At 40.9% G+C, this 21751-nt stretch overlaps 1 protein-coding gene across 4 annotated transcripts in view; it reads left to right on the top strand.

Moving 5' to 3' along the window:
- Nucleotides 1-1185: 1185 nt before the first annotated feature.
- The window catches only part of LEPR (leptin receptor), a 60732-nt gene continuing 40166 nt past the window's right edge, over nucleotides 1186-21751 (top strand). For 2 of the 4 annotated variants that reach the window (XM_050960913.1, XM_050960916.1), the window contains exons 1-4: nucleotides 1550-1704; nucleotides 10706-10764; nucleotides 15971-16279; nucleotides 17559-17682. In XM_050960913.1, coding sequence (XP_050816870.1) covers nucleotides 10725-10764; nucleotides 15971-16279; nucleotides 17559-17682 — 473 coding nt within the window. In that variant the 5' untranslated portion in view covers nucleotides 1550-1704; nucleotides 10706-10724. Of the gene's footprint in view, nucleotides 1260-1549; nucleotides 1705-4162; nucleotides 4244-10705; nucleotides 10765-15970; nucleotides 16280-17558; nucleotides 17683-21751 lie in introns of those variants that run through there. The other 2 variants (XM_050960914.1, XM_050960915.1) reach the window with 2 other exon arrangements.

The raw sequence follows: 21751 nt of genomic DNA, 5'->3' as shown, positions 1-21751 counted from the left end.
ACATTTGTTTGAAATAAAAAAAGCTCAAAATGAAAAGCTTAATTTGGGTTCAAATTAAATGTTTCATTTGACCCCCAACAGTTTTTTTCTATTTCTCCCCCAGAATTGCCAGCAAGCTGAAAGCTCAGTTATTTGCACAGCTCTAGCAAGAGCCTTTAGCCGCTCCCCCAATACCAATAAGTAACACCAGTCTGTTAGCTCAGTGGCTGAGGTCTGGTGAAGCTGGAGTTTGGTTTGGAAGGTTACATGCCAGTCACAGGGAGTGGGATTTTGCTGTATTTAAAGGAGGCATTTAACAGCTCCCATTTAAAACTAAAACTCCCTCGTTCCCCTTTAACAGAGTTGGCAAGGGTCTGAGAGCTGCCCAGGGAGCTCTCTGAAGTGGGGTGACACAGGGTGTCTCCAGTCCCATCAATGTGCCAGCCATAGGGTGACCGGATGTCCTGATTTTATAGGGACAGTCCCGATATTCAGGGCTTTTTCTTCTATGGGTGCAGGGCCGGCTCTAGCAATTTCGCCGCCTCAAGCACAGCGGCACGCTGCAGGGGATGCTCTGCCGCTGGCCGGTCCCGCGGCTCCAATGGACCTGCCACAGGCGTGCCTGCGGATGCTCCACCGGAGCCGCGGGACCAGTGGACCCTCTGCAGGGATGCCTGCGGCAGGTCCACCGGAGCCACTTGCCGCCCTCCCGGCAACCAGCAGAGCGCCCCCCGTGGCATGCCGCCCCAAGCACGTGCTTGGTGCGCTGGGGCTTGGAGCCGGCCCTGTATGGGCGCCTATTACCCCCCATGCTCTGTCCTGATTTTTCATACTTGCTATCTGGGCACTCTAGCCGTGCCCCTCCGTGGGGGCAGCAGTCTTCACGGGGCTGGGTGTGAATCTGGATGGCCCAGGGCTGGGCTGGGTGTGGCCGGAGCAAGAAGCAATGGGCTTAAACTGCAGCAAGGGAGATTTAGGTTGGACATTAGGAAAAAGTTCCTAACTGTCAGGGTAGTTAAACACTGGAATAGATTGCCTAGGGAAGTTGTGGAATCTCCATCTCTGGAGATATTTAAGAGTAGGTTAGATAAATGTCTATCAGGGATGGTTTAAACAGTATTTGGTCCTGCCATGAGGGCAGGGGACTGGACTCGATGACCCCTCGAGGTCCCTTCCAGTCCTAGAGTCTATGAGTCTATGAGCCCTGGGACACAGCTGCTGGGTCTGAGCCTGAAGCCGGGGGCGCACAGAGGCAGCAGCAGCCAGCCTGGATGCCACGGGTAAGGGGCAGCGTGCGCGCTGGGTCCCCGCAGCAGGCCCGGGCTCGGGGGGTTCACACCCCGGGCCCCGGAGCCGCAACCGCCGAGCGCCACGTGATGCTCACTCCAGCGCTTGGCTAGCGGCCGCTGCCTCCCGCCTCGGCAGTGGGACCTGCAGCAGCAGCTGCGCCCGCTGCCCAGGTGGGGAGAACAGCCGCCGCTGAGCGCCGCGGGCCGCCTCCCTGCTCCTCCTCCAGGCGGCTGGACCCTCGCCCCGCTGCGGAGCGTGGACCGAACGGGGCTTTGGCAGCAGGCGGGTGGCTGAACGAGGCGACCTCGCAGGGATGGTCCCCGCAGGGTGACACGCGTGGAGAGTCCGGGCGGAGGAAGGGGCCGCAACCCCGGGGTGAGGCGCCCGGCCCGAGTCCTGACTTCGCAGCGAGCCCGCCTCAGCGCCCTAGGAAAGGTACGTGCTGGCCCCGCTTGCTGCGCGCCCTGCCACGACTTCAGCTCCTGGCGGGAACGTGGGGCTGGGGAGGGCGGGAGAGCGAGCCCCACAGGCAGCGCTTCTGCGTGCAGCAGCCCGGTCCTGGGGAGCCCGTGCATTTGACGTAGTGTCTGCAGGATGCTTCCCAACCTGGGACACTTGCCCTTCGGTGCGAGGGAAGCCACCGCAGATGCATTCATTAAAACAAGCTTGCTGCTGCTTCCTCCAGTGGGGATCTGCCTGGTCAATGAAGCCAGGTTTTAGGATCTACTTAACTCCTCCATATTACAACAAAACAACCCCCCTGCAAATCCCACTTTCTGAGATGGGCAACTTTTGTCCAGCTGTAGGACCGTTGTCAGGCACCACTCCAGGTGATTGAATGCTTCATGACAGATGGGACTCGTGAGAAGTGCAACTAAGGATCTGCCTTCTAGCAAACTCTCTACCTCTCTCAGAGAAGTCTGCAGCACTATCTGTGTGGAAAAAGGTAGTCAGGGAGTTTGACACAGTCCTTTCAGCTATGTGGTAGTGTGCCCAGACTGAGACTGAAGTCAGCATTGGACTTCCTTAAAAATTCTAAGAACTATGATTACAAAAGAGTTGATGGAAAGTAATGTTGTAGTTCTTAACCTGTAAATACCCTGAAAATAAAGCCAAGTTTGAACCCTGAGTTTACAATAGCTATAGTATAATTTATCGGCACCGCAGGTAAGGGTGGCTCTTGATTATAGACAGGGTAGCATCTATGTTTTTGGCACTACTGGAATATGTGTATATCATAGGAGTTGGAGCTAGGGATGCTGCAGCACCCTCTGGCTTGAAGAGATTTCCGTTATATACAGTGTTTACAGTTTGGTTTAATTGCTCTCAGCATCCCCACTATAAAAACTGTTCCAGCACCCTGGTGTATAGTCTTAAAACCTATAATGATATATTATATCAATAGTATGTGATGGTTCTCTTCCAAACTGCCTTCAGCCCAGGTCTCTTAGCAGCCAATTAATGAAATGATGGAGGAGGAAAACTGAACTGTATTTTTATTTGTTTCACCAAATGTCAGTTCAGCTTGCCATGTTTTATCTTTATAGCTATAAAAAGTGCAGGTTGGTTTTTGTGAAACAAAGACATTCTGCACTGCACCTTCTTGACCAGCTTGCTACAGACTTTCTTTTATACTTTCTTAAAAGTTGGAGTGTGTAAAATGTTAACAAAACAGTCAGAGTCCACTTTGCTATTGAGTTTAATTCCACAAGTAGCCAGATGTTTGCCAACTAACTGATGTGTCGAGTTCTGGAATTAGTACCAGCAACAGACTTTAACCAAAGAGATACATTTGAAGTCTGAAGTTGGCGCGCGTGCTCTCTCTCTCTAGTTTAAAAATACAAATCTCTGTATAGAGCCCATGATCTGATTGATTTATAATCTATTAGGCTATGTTTTTTTTTTCTGAGTAACAATCTAAGGCAAAAGTAATGTGTTGCTAATATTGTAAAAACAATAGCCAATACAATGACAGTTTTGAAATAATTTCAAAAGGGGTATAAGTAGGACTTTGGAAATGAAAGTGAATAGGTCTGCATATCTACTTTTTTGTTTGCAGTGTTGTAGCTGTGTTGGTCCCAAGATATGAGAGAGACAAGGTGGGTGAGGTAATTAATATATTTTATTGAACCAGCTTCTGTTGGTGGAAGATAAAGATACAAGTTTTTCAATCTTCACGGAGCTCTTCTTTAGGTCTTGAAAAAGTCACCGTAGTGTCACCAGCTAACTACAAGGTGGGACAGATTGTTAAACATAATGAGATAACACATGTTGCAGGAAACCACTTAAAATTAAGTGGACAGTTAACACCTCTGCATTCATAGGAAAAAGAAGCATTAGTATGTTACAAATTGTTGTAATGAGCCATAGAACCAGTGCCTCTACTTAAGACCTTGATTTTCAGTATCTATCAGAGTTATGAATTTAAGTTCCTGTGTTGGTCTTTTGAAGGTGTTGTGCTGATTTCATTTGAGGATGAGAACTAATCGGTCAGATATGAAATGACTTTGTGCTGTGAAAAGCATCCACTCACGGGTGATAGGGTGCCTTTGAATTTTATCATGTTTCTGTGTGAGCTCATTAAAGAGTGTAGTGATTTGTCAAGTTTCTCCTATATACTTGTTGTTGCAGTATTTGATGCACTGGATTAGGTGGTACACATGTTGTGCTAGGCATGTGTAGGACCCATGGATTTTGAAAGGTGTGAGTGTGTGTGTGTGTGGGGGGGTATTATTGATCACTGTAGTATAAAAGATGTTTCCACAGGTTTTGCATCTGTTGTTCTGGCAAGGTCTAGTGCCTCTGTGAGTTTGTGTGTCTTGGTCTGTGGGGAGCATGCTTCTGATGATGAGATTGGGGAGGTTGTTTGCGGGCCAGAAGAGGAGGTTTGGAAAAAAAAATTCAGGATAAGGCCCCCATCAAATATGGATTGTAATTGTTTGATGAGACCCCGTATGAGTTCCACTGTGGGATGGTAAGTGACAAGTAGGGGATGGTGATTGGTGGGGAGGGAGCTCTTTTTCTATATTTCTCTCAAGGTATTCAGGTAGCCTGTTCCGTGATGGTTTTTTGTTTTTTTGGTTCCCTAGTGTATTATGGCTAACTCTTTAATGCATCATGTGGGGCTTGCACATTACAAAAAAAAAAATGATCAGAATCTGTACAGAAAGACCTTTCTTCTGTAAATATAGACTGTGATTATTTATAAACAAAAATAGAAAAATATTTCTTCAGAAATAGCTTGGTCAGAAGTTATGCTGCTGGGAGTCACTATAAGTGTGCCCTGGCTTTTTGCATTTGTCAAAAATGTCTGAACTTGGCTGCCTAAAGTTGTACGTCTAAATTATTAATTTAGGCATATCCATAAAGGTGACTTGATTTTTTCAATAGTGAACATCCACATCTCCCAGAAAGTCCATGGGAGGTATGCTTGCTCAGCATCTTAGAACAATCAGGCCACCGTTACTATGGTGCCTAAATTAATATTTAGACCCTTAATTGTAGGCACCCAAATTAGAAAATGTTGGTTCTTGATTATAGAGCTGCACTGCTCCTCACTTGCTTTTTAAAGGTAACTGACAGTCTGGCTGATAGGGAAGAGGAATGGAGGTAGTGCCGCTCTTTTAAGGGTTAAACGTTCAGTGCTGTTTGCTCGTTAGTCAGCAACTGAAGAAATTTCTTAATGAAAGTTGTAATCTAAAAGTGACTTGTCAAATCAATTACAGGAATTGGCGAGAGAGAGCCCTTTACGTGATCCATTGACCTCTTTCTCCCTTAGTATTGATGGGAGAAATATTGGGAAAAGTAGGAAAGGACCTATATGCAGTTTAGAGAGATAAAATTAAAAATATCTTTGAAGTATTCCAGTGAGAACTACAACTTATACCTGTGGATTTTTTTTTTAAATCTATTTCTGCATTAGATAGGACGTCAGTCTTCCATGAAGACACTTAGCGTCTATGGCTAGCATAGTCCAGAAGGCCACAGACTCTTTTTCTCCCCCATTCCTGTTAGATTTAATGTCCAAGTCACCAGAAAACACGTCTCAATGAACATGCAGTGGACAGTTCATTAATCTGTGAATCACTGACACTATAGGAGCCATTAGGGTCCAAAATGACAAAACAGTACTTAACATGAAATTTAATCCACTCATTACTGACAAACAAGTTATAAATAGCTTTTATAATGAAAACACTGAGAAATCCTTAACTACCACGTGCAGCTATACAGGAAAGCTTCAAATGTCAAATAGTTACAGCAGCTCTGCATAGAGGGAATAAAGTGAACGCATTCAATAGTGCAGAATAAAGTGCCGAAGGAAACATTTTGTGCCTGTAAAGAACAATAGTTACAATTTCTCTAATAGTTCTTTAAAATAACCAACATTTGTGAAACCGCAGTCACTTCAGTGAATTTGCATCATGAGCCTATGTAAACTATAGAATATAGAGAATATTTATTTAAGGCAGAGTAGAAAGTGCAAAAATTCTTTTATCAAATTTTGGCCTGGATTCCAAGGTGTGGAATGTTATATGAGAGTTATGTTACAGCACTTAAGATGTTTAGGAAATGAGCCAGTGGCCTCAGAGAACCCAGTACCACGTTTGGGACTAGTGGGAGCTCTTGTTGGCAGTCTTAGCAGAGAAGCTAAGCACTGAATGAACATGTAGGCTGGGTAGCCCTTTAGTTTCTTGAGGTTCAGAACTGAGGCACTTTGATGAAGTGATGAGATACTTCCTCTGTTGCTGACTGTATACTACCTAGTGTATGGAGAAATGAAGGACCTTGGTCTTTATGACTAAAATTTTGGCATAATCCATAAGAAAAACTTTCACTAAAAATCAGTTTCACCGCTATTTTCCAACGTATTTCACTTACTCAGAACATATACAGAGATGAACAAATCTAATTAAAAAAAAAAAGTCAGAGGTGCTGACTGACTTCAACAAGACCTGGGGGTCCTCAACGGGAGCTGCACACACTCAGCACCTTTGAAAATCAAACCTGCTGCCTCTGTGCATAAGCATTATTTCTAGGATGTTCTATGTTTTTGTTTTTTTAAAGTCTAGTTAATATTTAAAAGCAGCTGTGGTAGAGTTTTATTTTTGAAGGCAGTGGCTGCTTGTGTGCTCACAGTATTATGTTCCCATTTCTCATTAACTAGCAGCTGTTAGATTTTTTTTGTAAGCAAATGCAAGAAAACTGAGAAAATTTGAAACTTGATATTCAGGTAATTATGTTTCTGCAGGGATCCGCCCTTAGAGATTCTTGGGTCTTCTGAGCCCAGCTTGGTCAGTCTTGAGTCAATTTAAATAAACCACTAGCAAAATAAAGGCCAGATCCTGAAGAACCTGGCCTTAGAAAAGTTGATTATTCTGCCTGTTTCCCTACTCTGGCAAGCCACAGAACGTTTCACTTTATAAAGCCTGAGTGCCAACTTATTTATTTGGACAGAGGCCAAGGCTGGAAAATTTCATCTTGAAAAGTGACTGAAAAACAGGTGGCTAGACTAGAAATACTTAAAGCACCTTTGTGATAGTAGTTAGTAGTGTTCCTGCAGTATCTGGTGCTGCTTTGTCTCTTAGAGATCATGACTTGTAGCCTTTGTTGTTGCCATAGTTGTTGCACTAAACTCGGGGCACAATCTAACACAACAGGAGCAGCAGCTGCTACCTTACCCCAAGTGTGCTTCTCTACGGAATCCCACAGGGCTCAGTCCTGTCATCCCTTTTTACCCAACCCTTATATCAGAGCTCTGGAGGAGTTCAGTGAATCTGCAGATGACCCCTAGCTCTGTTTGCTTTACAAATATGCACAGTGCTGTTTCCCAGTTGCTAAATGTTATTGGAACTAAGATAAAAAGCAGTTTCCCAAACTAAATCCAAGTTAGAGGGATGTGATGGTAGTTGGAAAAGACAAACATTTTAAGGAACTGACTGGAGCTGTGACTTCGTTTTCTGTCCAGGGCATCTGTCCATTGGTGGTCATGTTAGTGCCTGGTCTCAAAGTCCTGTGTGAGTAATCATTATCTGGTTACCCAGAATGGAAACCGTGACTAGAAATTCCTGTCATCTTCCTCTAACCAGACAAGTATGACTTTTCTTTTTGGTTATGGATCTAGTTGTGGAGATCACCGTCAGCCTGCTTAGTGTTCTCCTTAGGTTTTACTTTGAAAGCAACATGGAAACTTCACCTAGTTCATCAAGCTGTGGTCTATGTACTAAGAGGGACAAATGAGAGCACATATTTCAATGATGCTCCATGATCTACTGTGAAGAAGCACCATGAGAATCAAATGCAACCCAGAGTAGTGGCACTGATCTTTAAGCCCTTTAATGGGATAAGGTCCAGATATCTGTGTGTCAACCTCTTCTCTGTGGCAGCTATTACTGATGGGAACTCTGCGACTGACAGTCCTCATGAGGAAACTCTAGGGATTTGGGTCAGGACTTGTTCTCTTGGCTGTGGAATTTCCTACCAGGAGATCAAGATGTGGCAGAGTCAAGATGAGATACCTTTATAGCACAACTATGATAATACCTATAACATATGGATAGTAACAATAATTAGGTACTTCAATGCAATATGTCTGATTTCCTGATACTGTACAACAGGGGTCGGCAACCTCGAGCACGTGGCTCACCAAGGTAAGCACCCTGGCGGGCTGGACCAGTTTGTTTACCTGCCGCATCGGCAAGTTCGGCCGATCGCGTCTCCCACTGGCCGCGGTTCACCGTCCCATGCCAATGGGGGCTGCAGGAAGTGGCGCGGGCCTGGCGAGCCGCATGCCAGAGGTTGCCAACCTCTGCTGTACAACAAACACAATATATTTTCTGTGCTTCAGGGGCTGTTTTCTCATGCTGAGAAACAGCTGGCCTACTAACCACAAATTCGTGGCGCATCTGTGAAAGAGGAAGCCCCACCTTTCCCTTTTGTGATCCAGTTTACGCAGAAATATATAATGATTGTGTATGTTATGTTTTATATGATATAATCACTACTAATAACACCCCCCTATTTCTATCTGTTAGAAATAAAGAAAAGAATGGTTAATTTTCATCATAGGTCTATGGTAATTCTGGACACGTTTGGAGAAAGAGCTGTAGCTAATATATTACTTCCAGTACTCATGTCCACCTATTAGAGGATGGACTAGTGGAGGGAAAAGTACTGATAGATAAATATTCTATGTTAATATGACCCTGCGTTAACTCTGCAGAGCTATAGGGGAAATCACACATCAGTCCCCAGAGTAAACCCAGCTCAGCTGCTTATGGTTTGACAGATTAGAACAATACTACCAACCAGAAGGGTAAATCTTTATCCTAAGTAGAGGCAGTGAAACACTGAATCTAAGAGATCTTGGGCTCTCTTCTTTGATCATTGGGATACAGCCCAAAATGTACCCTGATTTTTCTTTCATCCAGTTTTAAATTGTACATCTTCAGCTCTTGTCACAGATGTAGCTGCAAACCAAAATCCTATGTAGTCAAGATACACAGTATAGAAGAAATGGCCCTAGTAGGAAGAGTACTGGCACCACAGCCTTAATGAAGGGAGACGATCCTGTTGAAGTGTTCTGAACCTACTGGACTGGAGTCTACTTCTTCTGGGAATTTGATATTTCAAGTGAATCAATTGGACCAAACTTTTCTCAGGGTCAGTAGACGATCAGAGCTGGATGGCTGATAAAGCCAGTGACTCATTTGTATTTATAATTTAGGATATAGAGCTGAACTCTTGTTGAAGATTGATTGTAGATTATACAGGAGAAGTGTGAGTCTGTTGTCTCTTAGTTCTGTAGCAGGAAACCGGGCAGTACTGGGGGCTGCAGAAAGTTTTACCTTTCCACAGTGAGGCCAAAAAGATAGATTCTAGCGTTACCAATAATACTGTTTCCTTTATTATAATAAAGTTATTTGTTCCAGGGTGGATTTGATTTAAATCAAGTTGATTTAAATCATGATTTAAATTACTAGTCAGGAAGACTCGATTTAATCATGGATATCTACATAAAAGTGCATTCTTGTTATAACCTTAATACATATTCTTCACCACTTAGAGATAGATGTAGGTTTCATTTTTAGAAAGTACAAAGTATACTTTTTTGAAGTGATTTATTTTGAAAACTTTTCAAATTAGTTTTGCGGCTATATCAGAAAATGAACAATTGTTTGGTTATTTCACTTACCAAAGGTAATTGAAGCAGATAGTTAACCTCCTAATTACTTCATAAATATCTCCAATTCAACAGGTTAATCATTAATATTTGGAGGATTTTCTTGCCATGCTGTATTAGGAGGAAAAAATCACCAGGCAGACATTTAAATTGTTTTATTTAACTAAAACAACAACATTATGTATTCTGGGTTTTTTCCTTCAACAGGAAACATATAGTATTTTAACAAAACAAGCATATGAATTTTTGAATTTTGATTTTAGTGAAACATTCAAGTTTTTTTTAAACCTCCCCCTCCCTACTGGAGCGTGCTAATGCTGCCAAACAGCTGTATGGCGGCTGCCGAGTGGGAAGCGCTGGGAGGTAGGCAGAGGAGCGGGGACGGGACTTACTCAGGTGAGGGGGAGGAGGTGGGGTGGGGAAGTGAGGGGAGCCTGGCTGCCGGTGTGTTCAGAGCATCCACTAATTTTTCATCTTGGGTGCTTTAGCCCTGGAGTATCCACAGAGTTGACGCCTATGCAGTCAAGTTGTATGAGTCTTAAACTGAAAACGCAAGACCTCTGTTGAACAATCCATATCTATGCAAATATAGTAGATACCGCAATCATAATTATAAATGTGTTTTGTAATTGGGTTTGAGTAGAATTTGTGAGACTGCATGGTAACAATCTCAAACTACAGCTATCTTATATAGGTACTAACCCATTATGTTTTAATTGTAGTATTTAGCTAAGTTCCACTGTTCAAATTACTACTTTGTGGGTGAAAATGGATTGCAGAAATCATGGTGCCCAAATGTGGGCTGTATTTTGGAAATTATCATCTCTCAGTCATTTTAACTGTGTGGATTCACAATACCTTGAAGAGGAAGAACAGGAAATAAGCCCCACATGAGTCAGAAAATACATGAGGACTGAAGAGCGCTTCCTAATTGTAATGGTTAGAGATTGGCTGTTTGATATTTAATCAGTACACTAAGCAGTGTTATTTTTTTGTTATGATGCTATCTGATCTGCCTTCCTTCCTGTAAAGGAGCAAACATTTATTTAAATAAAGCGCACAATTTTTTTTAAATTTAAGAATTACACAGACTCCTGATGTTTTTAGGCAATACATTTTCATAAGTTCAGAAATTTTAAAGTATACTCTTTCAGAAGATGCCAAGCTCCAAACAGAATAATAGATATGTACCTCTGAAATGGAAATGATTTCTTCAGTCAGTTCTTAATTTATTAAATTTTGGTTGTTTTTTAGATCCACTGTTCAGAACAAGATGTATTCGCATAAACTTTTGACTGTGTTTCTGCACTTGGGTAAGTTGCCTGAGACAATGTTATTGAAACTGTTTGTTTAAAAAAAAATTTCTGTAGCTATTGATTTGACAGAGTAAAAGCTTGATCCTGCAAGATGCTCAATGCCCTTGTTTCTCATGGAAATGTTGGATGCACAGTACCTTACAGGCTGGACAATAACTTTCTGATGATAAAACCAATGCAAGTGATAGTTGATCAATATCTAGTTCACAACTTTTTTTTTTTAAATGTTTGATAGTAAACTTGCATCTGTAATACACTTAGTTAATATAATTAACCAAGACAGGCTAGAGCAGCCAGTATAACTAGCATTCATGCAGGTTAAAATTGTATGGGCAATCTGGACAATACTAACAATTGAGGGTAAAATCCTGACTATACTGAAGTCATAACAAAACTCATATTCACTTCAGTGGAGCCAGGATTTTACACAAAGTGTTTATTTTATTATGTATATTTTTGCGCTAAACCAATGCCCCTGCTTCATGTACAAAATTGTTGTAATGAGTGCTCAATTCATGGTAAATATAATAGTTCAGATATGAAGACTTCAGTTTTCCTTTCTAAAATAGAAGAAATACACAGAGTAGATTAAATCAGACTTGCATAAATTTTGTCAAACACATTAATGTTGGTATATGATGTAGAACTGCCTTCGCTTGATTTTTATTGTCTCTGTAATTTTTGTTTATTTGGCAGAAGTCCCTCTAAATTTCCAAAGATGTTGATGAAAGATAAACCAGATATTTTAATCCAACACATTAAGTTTCAAAAGTTGTATCTTTCAGATCTTTGCAGCAGTTGTAGGTTTTCTTAGGATTGCTTCATGTCTTTATGCATTCAATATCAAATGGGTCACTACATTGTTGAGACTTAATTAATATAACCTAAAAATTCTCTGCATTTACAGAAGTATCTTTTAACAGGGCAACTGGAGTGCTCAGGGGACTTGCATTGGGAGACAGAGCTGTTTGTCTTTAGCAGGGTGCATTTGATTTAAATCAAATTGATTTAAATTACTAGTCAGGAAGACTCGATTTCATCATGGTTTTCTACATAAAAGTGCATTCTTGTTGGTTGTTATACCTTAATACATATTCTTCACAACTTAGAGACAGATGTAGGTTTCATTTTTAGAAGGTACAAACTATACATTTTTAAAGTGATTTATTTTGAAAACTTTTCAGATTAGTTTTACAGCTATATCAGAAAATGAACAATTGTTTGGTTATTTCACTTGCCAAAGGTAATTGAAGCAGATAGTTCACTTCCCAATGACTTCATAAATATCTCCAATTCAACAGGTTAATTATTAATATTTGGAGGATTTTCTTGCCATGCTGTATTAGGAGGAGAAAATCACCAGACAGACATTTAAATTGTTTTATTTAACAAAAACAACAACGTTATGTGTTCTGGATTTTTTTCTTCAACAGCAAACTTATAATATTTTAACAAAACAAGCATATGTCCCTTGCATCTCACATTTATCTCCAGACTTCTTCTCATTGTCCAGATCTATTCCACCCCCAACAATCTTCTATTCATTGAACTTTTTGAAACTTTGCACTTTTAGAGAGAGGTAAGGGATTGACTCTGTGTACACAAATTTGCAGAGGGACAGTAGGGTTGAGATCTGTTATCTGTCATCTCTATATGTTATTTATTTATTTAAATTTTTTTTTGCTGTTAACAAGCATGTTATCTCTGGAGACACAAAGCCACAGTTTGAGAACTGCAAAACTGAGCATCTCTGATGGTATCTTCTAGACTGAGCACTGAACCCCATAGGTTAGATAGAAAGATTAACCTAAATAATCTATACAAGATTATTTAATAACCTAAATAATCTATATAAGATTAACCTAAATAATCTAAATTTCATGGGGTTCCCGAAGCCTGTGGAACCCCATAAAATTGGGTCCCTAATCCATGAACTATTGGAACTCATTTACAAAACTTTTCTTGAACATTACATGAATATATTGTCTCATACTATAGAATTAGAATTTATAATCCCTATTCCATGATAAGATATAATGTATCTTAATTACAACTATCTTTAGGTAGGTTTTTTTCCTCAAAAAGCATTTTATAAAAAAAAAACTGATTTAGATTAAAAAAAAATCCAATTTTTTTTTAAAAATCATTGATTTTTATCCACCCTGGTCTTTAGTCACTGTTAAGTAGGTTTGTGTGTACAACAGCTTTCAGTGTTGCTGCTTGTGTTGTATCTGTTCTGTAAATAAATTCCTAGATCAGTGTCATGTGAATATTTGTAATCAAAATGCAGCCTACTGATTTATAACAAAATATTATATGTTTATTAAGGGATATAAAATATATAATCTCATACTAAATAATATTACAATTTTACTGTAGCTCATTCATTTCATTTACATTTTAATAAAAAAAAATATTATGGCAGGCACACTGATCTTATGGGATTTGGTTAGTTTGTCATGTGAGAATCTGCCGTGTGATTTGTCCTTCAAAATTAAACTATGCATGTATAAAACAAACTGAAATCCCCTTTCAGTGCCAGCTGTAAAATGGGTAGCTATATGTCATGCCCTTCATTTTGTTTTCACATCATGGATTATGCACTAATATTCTGTTCAGTCAGCTGAATCCTCTACATGGAGCCAGGAAAGCTAATGAAGCTGATGTTTAACAAGGCACAGATTCTGCCTTGTTAAACAAGAGAAAATACCATTGAGGGTTCTGCTGATCAGAAAATGTGTATCGCCAAAGAAACTGAACATCTCAGACACTGAAGTAATAACATGTTTACTTTTAATCCTCTTAGAAACCTATTTTCCACTTTGCATTGGTTTACTATGCTAAAATATTTACATAAATTGAAATCAGATTGTGCCTGTGAAGGCAAAAGACACAAATTCTCTCTCTTGTTTTTGTTATTGTGGGATCCATTTGCAAGACATTCAGTTAGAATGAATTTGTATGTAATAAACTGTTTAAAATATTCATACATTTTCTAAGCATTACACTAAAAACAAGGACATATACAAATCAATTATGTGCATTTCAATAACTAAAGCTATTTTAATTCAAAGAGGCCTATTTATCATTATCAGAAGTATTATTAGCCCACTTCAAGCTCTGATCTATGATCTATGTAGTGTAACAAGTGTGCTCCTACGTTGTAAAGGGTTTTATTTTCAAGGCATCTAAGTTTGATAGAAAATACCACCTTTTACTAGATCTCATTTTGTAGAAAATGCTCTTTTGGGCCTATTTACCTAACTATCCATGTATTATTGTAGAACACATTAATAAGTAGGGTTGCCAACTTTCTAATCGCACAAAACTGAACCTGCCCTGCCTCTTCTCCGAGGCCCTTCACCCTGCTCACTCCATCTCTCCCGCCCCTGTTGCTCGCTTTTCCCCACCCTCACTCACTTTCACCAGGCTGGAGCAGAGAGTTGGGGTGCAGGAGGTGGTGAGGGCTCTGGTTGGAGGTGCAGGCTCTGGGGTAGGGCCAGAAATGAGGAGTTCAGGGTTTAGGGGGGCCTCTGGGTTGGGGCAGGGGGTTGGGGTGTGGGAAGGGGTGAGGGCTTCAGCTGGGAGTCGGGCTGGGGGTGAGGGGGTGAAATGCAGGAGAAGCTCTGGGCTGGGGCAGGGGGTTGGAGTGCAGGACGGGATCTGGGGTGCAGGCTCAGGGAGGGAGTTTGGGTGCAGGAGGGGGATCGGGCTGGGACCAAGGGGTTTGGTGTACAGGGGAGGGTGAGGTGTGGGCTCTGGGAGGGAGGTTGAATGTGGGAGGGGGCTGAGGCTGGGGCAGCAGGTTGGGGTGTGGTTTCTGGGAGGGAGTTAGGGTGTGGGAGGGGGCTCAGGGCTGGGTCAAAGGGGATTTCTAGTGTGGCAGGGGGGCTCACGGCTGAGGCAGGGGGTTGGGGTGTGGGAGGGGATTTGGGGTGCGGGCTTCAGGTGGCTTCTGTAAGCAGTGGCATGACCGGCTCCTAGGCGGAGGGGCCGAGGGCTCTGCTCATTGCTGCCGCAGCTCCCATTAACTGCAGTTCCCAGCCAATGGGAGCTGCGGAGCTGGTGCTTGGGGCAGAGGCAACACATGGAGTCCCCGTGGCTACCCATGCACCTAGGAGCTGGACATGCCGCTGCTTCCAGGAGCTGTGCACAGCCACGGCAGGTAGAGAGCCTGCCTTAGCTCTGCTGCGCCGCCGACCAGCCTTTTAGTGGCCTGGTCAGTGGTGCTGACTGGAGCCACCAGGGTCCCTTTTCGACTGGGTATTCTGTTTGAAAACCAGATGCCTGGCAACCCTATTAATTAGGGTTTTAACAATTGTAAATAGTATCTTGTTTGTGTTGTTACACCAGAAAAGTATTGTGGAAGCATTTAAAAACTACTGCAATGTGCTCTGTAAAAATGTACAAAACCTATCAGATGCCTCTGATTGGGTGAGGAGGAAAGAAAAGACATCGATATGTTAAATGACTTGGCCCCATTGAACTCAATGGCAAAACTCCCAGTGACTTCAGTGGGACCAGGAATTCACATATTATGAATAGACCTTTTTATATCGTTGCTGTAAACAATAGGATTGTTTTTGTTTGTCTTTAGAAAATGTTACAGATAACACTTTTAATGCAGTTTCTGTGTTCACATGATATCCATTAGTGAGGAGGACAAAATATATCTTTATATATTATTATTTAACATATCAAGCTTGTGAACATCCCAAAGTTGGGTGTATCCAGGTTGTAAAAACATAGGAGATCATTGCAAAATGTGGACCTGGGTTTGGATTTTAAGACCCAAGAGTTTTTGTGTGACTAGATCTAGGGCAGAATTCTCTGCTAAATTGGTGCAGCTCCTTTGATTTCTATCCGTGTTTAATATGTTTGATTCTAATTAATTTACACCAATTTCAGCCAGGAGAGCACTTTTCCCCCTAGAGTTCTTGTATTGGCTTATCTTGGTGTTTTTTTAAAATGCAGTTATTTTGGAAAAAAGAACAGGGTGACTTCAGTCAAGTATGAGACTTATGGGTGAGTTCTGGAAGCCTCACTTAATAAAATAGTCTATACCAATTCAGAAGTGATTGGCACTTGGAGATTCTTGTCCAATATTTCTAGTCACACTTGTTTCTTTAGAACAGCAGATGCTCTGTTTTCATTGTTCCAAGTAGTGTAACTCATTTCCTTCATTATTTCTTTGTATTTCCAGATTTTATGCAAATGGCAGTTGCTCACTGTATGGTACATCAGATTCCAGCGTCGAGCTTTATGCTGCCTTGCATGTCACCAAATGAGACTTCCGTCATTCCTTTGACTGCTGGTGTTGTAGCGAGCAGTCCTGGGTTGCACGGAGAGCATGGAACCACTGAAACCAACTCTCTGATGCTGGTGGCTGAAGAGAATTTCCTCTGTTGCCTTTGGAGTGAAACACACGCAAATTGTTCTTTGTACACAGCAGGCATGGAAACAAAGAAATTTACGTCCTCAGAAGTAAGTAGCTTTGCTCCTCAGCAAACAGGTAGGTTTGTAGTGTAATTATTTACAGTGACTCAGTAATGGACATCACGTTTTCTTTGTTTTTCAAATATTTTCCTAATACTATTATTTGTTTCCATTTGTGCCTGGATTGTGCGGGGTACTGTACAAACATAAATGAAGGCAAAATTCCTGCCCTGGAGAGCTTGCCATGTAGAAAGGCAGAAAAAAGGTAAGGGAAAGGGGAACAACATGCAAATAAGGAGGCAGAAGTGGTGAATGGCCACATCTTCATAATATAAATCCATTTTGTTAGCCATATAGGTAACTATCCTCAGTTGCCCCCTCTCCCTTACCTTTACCACTTATTAGTCAGCTAACTCCTTCTGAGTATCATGGTAGAATTAGGTTGTCAGAGGAATGCTGAAAAAAAAATATAAATTGTAGATAAGGACGTAGACATTTTTAATGGATTTTTAGCTTAAGAGAGCAAATCTTGTCCCCACCTCCATCATCCGCAGTGACTTTATCTTGCATCCTGTCATTTGAAATGTGGTTGGTTATTCCTTCTGCCCCCGGCGCACAATGTACCTGGTGGAAAAAAGTCAATAGCTTTGTGTGAAATCCCGATCCTACTGAAGGCCATGCCAAAAGTCCCATTATCTTAAGTATGGTCAGGATTTTACTCTGTATTTCTAGCACTACCTCATATGTCAGGTGGTCTTTTCAAGAAGTAATCCAAATAATTGTATTGCTTTCTAATGCTGCATAGAGTTTGTGGTCATGAACTGTAGCAAAAAGGTTAAAGAATATCTGAAACTTAACACACCCCATTCGCCCCCTACCCCCTCCACTAAAAATTGTCACTAGTTACAAGTAAGAAATTTTATTATTTAAATAAATCTGTGTGATTATAATTTACATTAATTTTATGTCCAGCTCTGTACATTCTGTATAGTAAGAGACTACCAGGTCACTAAATACCTTTAAAAATCTGGGTTTTAGATGTTGCTGCGTTAGGCATTGGATTTAGGAGCCTAAATCTTTTTCCATACTAGAGATAGCTCAGTGCTTTGAGCATTGGCCTACTGAACCCAGGGTTATGAGTTCAACCCTTGAGGGGGCCATTTAGGGAACTGGGGTAAAAATGTGTCTGGGGATTGGTCCTGCTTTGAGCAGGGGGTTGGACTAGATGACCTCCTGAGGTCCCTTCCAACCCTGATAGTATATGATTCTAAGACTTATTGGTAAATTTTATTTTATTTCTTTAAATGTCTTTGGTTTCAATGTGGTTCAGAAAATGTTTACCTTTTTAAATTTAGATTTAAGCTGGAACATTCAATGTTGGACTAAAGGAGACCTAGAACTGTTCGTTTGTATCCTGAAATTGTCTAACAAGAAGTCGTACTTGAATGGAGAATTTAAGATTAATCTTTTATATGTTCTGTAAGTAAAATATATCGGAAGCTTCCCATTTATAAGGATATCCTAAAACACCAGTAAAGGTTCTATGGATTTGTTGTCTTACAGTAGTAATTGTGATAGTGATAGCATTAGTCAGTACAAGTGGAAAATATACTATATGCCCATTTGTTCTTATTTTTAGACCACATTTTGATAGGACTGTATGGAATTATCAGTCAGGTATACGTTCAGGGCTTGAATGGTTAACACAGAGTATTTCCTGTCCTTTCTGTCCTTTTCTCATATTTATTAAACTGCTTATTTTATTTTAATTAAGTCAAAGGCATCCTCAATGAATATGCGATCCATAATTTTTTAAGGTTGAATGCTTGATTTTAGCTCTGCCTGCTTGTGTTTTTGCCTCTTATCATATTCTCTCCTTAAGAAATTTATTCTTCTTTGTCATTTTTAATACCATACCTAATATAAAAACTAGAATTTTTGATGTTTCTTATAGAGTTAACCACTCTGTAGCCCTCTTACAGACACAAAAGAAGTCACCACTGTTCCAAACATGCTTTTGAAGGGTAAAATATGTTCATCACCTAGGGCTTTGGTGTCTCTTTTTTTAATATATTTAAACTAAATGAATAAATCACTGATTTAAAAGTGAATGTTAGGCTACACTTCAAGAGCACACTGATCTCTGTAGGCTACTGCTGGATTGAATGGCATACATCCCTTATCCACTTTTGAGTTTCTGCGTTCCCTTTTCATTTAATATTTTCAGACAGTTAGTACTCATGTAAGGAACCATGTTCTCATCTGAAAGTCCACCTGCTTCTGCTCTCCATATTACCTTGAGGTAGGGGAGTCTCTACTAACAATGGAGAGGAAGGATGGTCTTGTGGCTAATAGACTTGGACTCAGAAAATCTGGGTTCAGTTCCTTTCTCTACCACAGACTTCCTGTGTGATGTTGGGCAAATCCTTTAATCTTTCTGTGCCTCAGTTCCCCATCTTACAGAATGGGATAATAGTACTTCCTTCCCACCCCTTGTTGTTGTATCTGTTTAGATTGTAAGCTCTTCGGTGTAGAGACTGTCTCTTGTTACATCCTACTGGGATCCAACTCTTAATTGGGTCTCATATGGGCACTATATTATAAATAATAGATCAAACAGTGTTTATAGAAAATGGTCCCTGTTTAAAAAGTCAGCGCTGGCCCACAGATACCAGTTACCACAGTTATTACTGTTCTGAACATAGGAGATAAATGGAATAACTGGTAGCAAATGTGGACTTCTAATTGGCAAACATTATAAGATAACCTGAAGCCAAAGTCTTAACAGGCTTCCATTTCTAGCATTCTCTATGCTTTCTAGTCCTGTGGCACCTTATAGACTAACAGACGTTTTGGAGCATAAGCTTTTGTGGGTGAATACTCACTTCGGATGCTGACGAAGTGAGTATTCACTCACGAAAGCTTATGCTTCAAAACGTCTGTTAGTCTGTAAGGTGCCACAAGATTCTTTGTCGCTTTTTACAGATCCAAACTAACACGGCTACCCCTCTGATATTTGATTCTATGCTCTCTATGTCTCAAGTACCATTAATCTAGAAATAGTTCCCACTTTTGTTCTTTTCCAACCAGAGTTTGTCACTAAATAGAAAAATCTTAGCTGATGGGAATAGTTGAGTAGACTAGGCATGCCTAGCCCTCCTGGAAACACAGATTCAAATCCCAGCTGAGCTGAAAAGGCTCACCAAGGCAGATACGTTCAGAATTATAAAATTCACTCTGTGCATTTTTCAAATAAGAACTTTAAAACAGAGGCCCTGGATGACTAAAGGCCTCATGACACTCCTGTCCCCTTTTTAAGAATAGAAGGTTTTCCCTGGCATTCATGGCTAAAATTTGGTCTCCTGCTGCTGCCATGTTGCATGCTGTGTGCTGTTAGGCTTTCTCTTACCACCCACAGATGGGTGCATGTCAGTGGTCATGTATTATAATAGCTTGTGAAGTATTCTGGGATCAGCCAGTAGTAGTATTCTACAGATAGACCATCTTACATCTTTGAGAAGAAATGTCCTATTTCTGCCAGTAATCGAGAGTCCCCTGCTAGCTGTGCCTCTCTGAAAAAAAATCAGTGAAGTGGGTGCACAGACACAGCACTGCTTTGTGGTATGGGTGTGCTTTCACATCTGAAAGAGGAGAAAAATAAACAACTCTCTTACACCTTGTTAGTGAAAGTGATGAGTCATATAAGAGGTAGAAAATGAGGTGAGAAGAGCAGCAAAGACATCAAGACACAGTGAGAGCAAGGAGACACATACTGGAGCACCCCAGAAAAACGAAGAGAGATTCAGAAGGCTTCAAGTGCTTGATGAACTGATTTTTTTTGTGGGGGGAGGCCAAAGGAATCTGCAGAAGAAACTCTCAAAGGGGCCAAGAAGACCTGATTGCCTATGAAGTATCCTGTGGAGCTTTGTGAGAGGCTAGAAAGACGAGATTTCTGTTTTTTCCCCTCTTAGTTTTGCAAAGTACAAGAGCATTTTGTATCCTTTTGCAGATTCATCCTGGAGTCCAGGAAAACATGGATTTTCTGATTTTTGCAAGGATCTAAAGTTTTATTCCAGTTTCTAGACGAAGCTCTTCCCTGCCTGGGAAATTTAGCAGTGTATTAACAACTGCCTTGAGCTGCACCATTACCCAAGTCTGAGGTCTCTGTATGCTCTGCTCTCTTCAGTATCATTTTCTCTGGCACTTCAAAAAATTACTGTAATTGTTACCTTGGAAGAAATTTGTCAGCTTTCTACTCCAGATTCCCTGAGTAAGTTGATTTACACATCTCCTCCAAATTATCGACTTACTGCTAATGTGTTCATTCTCCTCTCCAAAGACTATCAGTAGTATTTTTGCTGTTGTTTTTGCCATTATAGAGCAAACTTATAACATTTCTCATGTGGTGATAGTATTTTTTTTCTCCCAGGAGTGAAGGTCAATTATAGTTTTCTTTAGCAAGGCCCGATGTTCCGAAGGAATAACTGTCTTGTTTATTTCATATTTTGGTAAAGGGGTAGCTTCCACTGTTGGCTCACTGATGCCTTTTGCATGCAGGCAGAATAGTTTGAAAACAGTCCCAGTTTTAAAAGTATGTTCTTAAGGCATTTGTTTCTCTCTGAGAGGCCTCAATTCAGAAACAAGTGCCAATATTCTCATATTTAGGCGGTACAAGCAGTGAAAATAATGGCCTTGTTTTGTTATAGGCTCCTCAATTGTTCACATATGGCCTTTGACAGCTCAAGTGTTTCAGCATTAAAAAAAGGATTTTTGATTCACCCACCCCCAAGTATTACAGGCTTGGTCTGATGTTGTCATGAACAAAAAGTGCTTCATGCTGTCCATTACACAGCAGGTCTGAGGAATAGTCGTCAGTCAAATAGGACTCTGAAAATATACTGCAGAAAAGATGCTAGTAACAAGAGGGCTGCCAAGACGGAGACGAAATCATTGTTAGAGAGCTGCCTCTACCTTTTATGGTACAACGTCCTTGGAAGGAGAGATCTATTTAATCCTGTAGCTTTCATAATATCTTAAAAATTGAGGGCTGGAAGTGACCTTGAGTGGTCCTCTAGTCCAGCTCCCCTGTGCTGAGGCAGGACTAGGAAAACCTTGACTATCCCAGATAGGTGTTTGTCTAACTTGTTCTTGAAAACATCCAATCTTAGGGATTCCATAACCTCCCTTGGAAGCCTATTCCAGATTTTAACTCTCATATAGTTAGAAAGGTTTTCCTTACTATCTAACCTAAATCTCCCTTGTTAGGGATTGAGCCAATTACTTTTTGTGGATATGGAAAATAAATTATCACCATCCTCTTTACATATTTGAAGCCTGTTATCAGGTTCCCCCTTAGTCATCTTTTCCTAAGACTAAACATGCCCAGTTCTTTAAATTTTTCCTGAGAGATCAGCTTTTCTAAATCTTTTATCATTTTTGCTGCTCTCCTTTGAACTTTCTCCAGTTGTCTACATCTTTCCTAAAGAATGGAACCCAGAACTGGGCAAGGTACTCCAGCTGAAGCCTTATCAGAGCCAAGTAGAAAGGG

The sequence above is a fragment of the Gopherus flavomarginatus genome, chromosome 7 (genome assembly GCF_025201925.1).
Source record: "Gopherus flavomarginatus isolate rGopFla2 chromosome 7, rGopFla2.mat.asm, whole genome shotgun sequence".
NCBI classification, from domain to species: Eukaryota; Metazoa; Chordata; order Testudines; family Testudinidae; genus Gopherus; species Gopherus flavomarginatus.
This window is presented reverse-complemented; position numbering and strand designations above follow the sequence as displayed.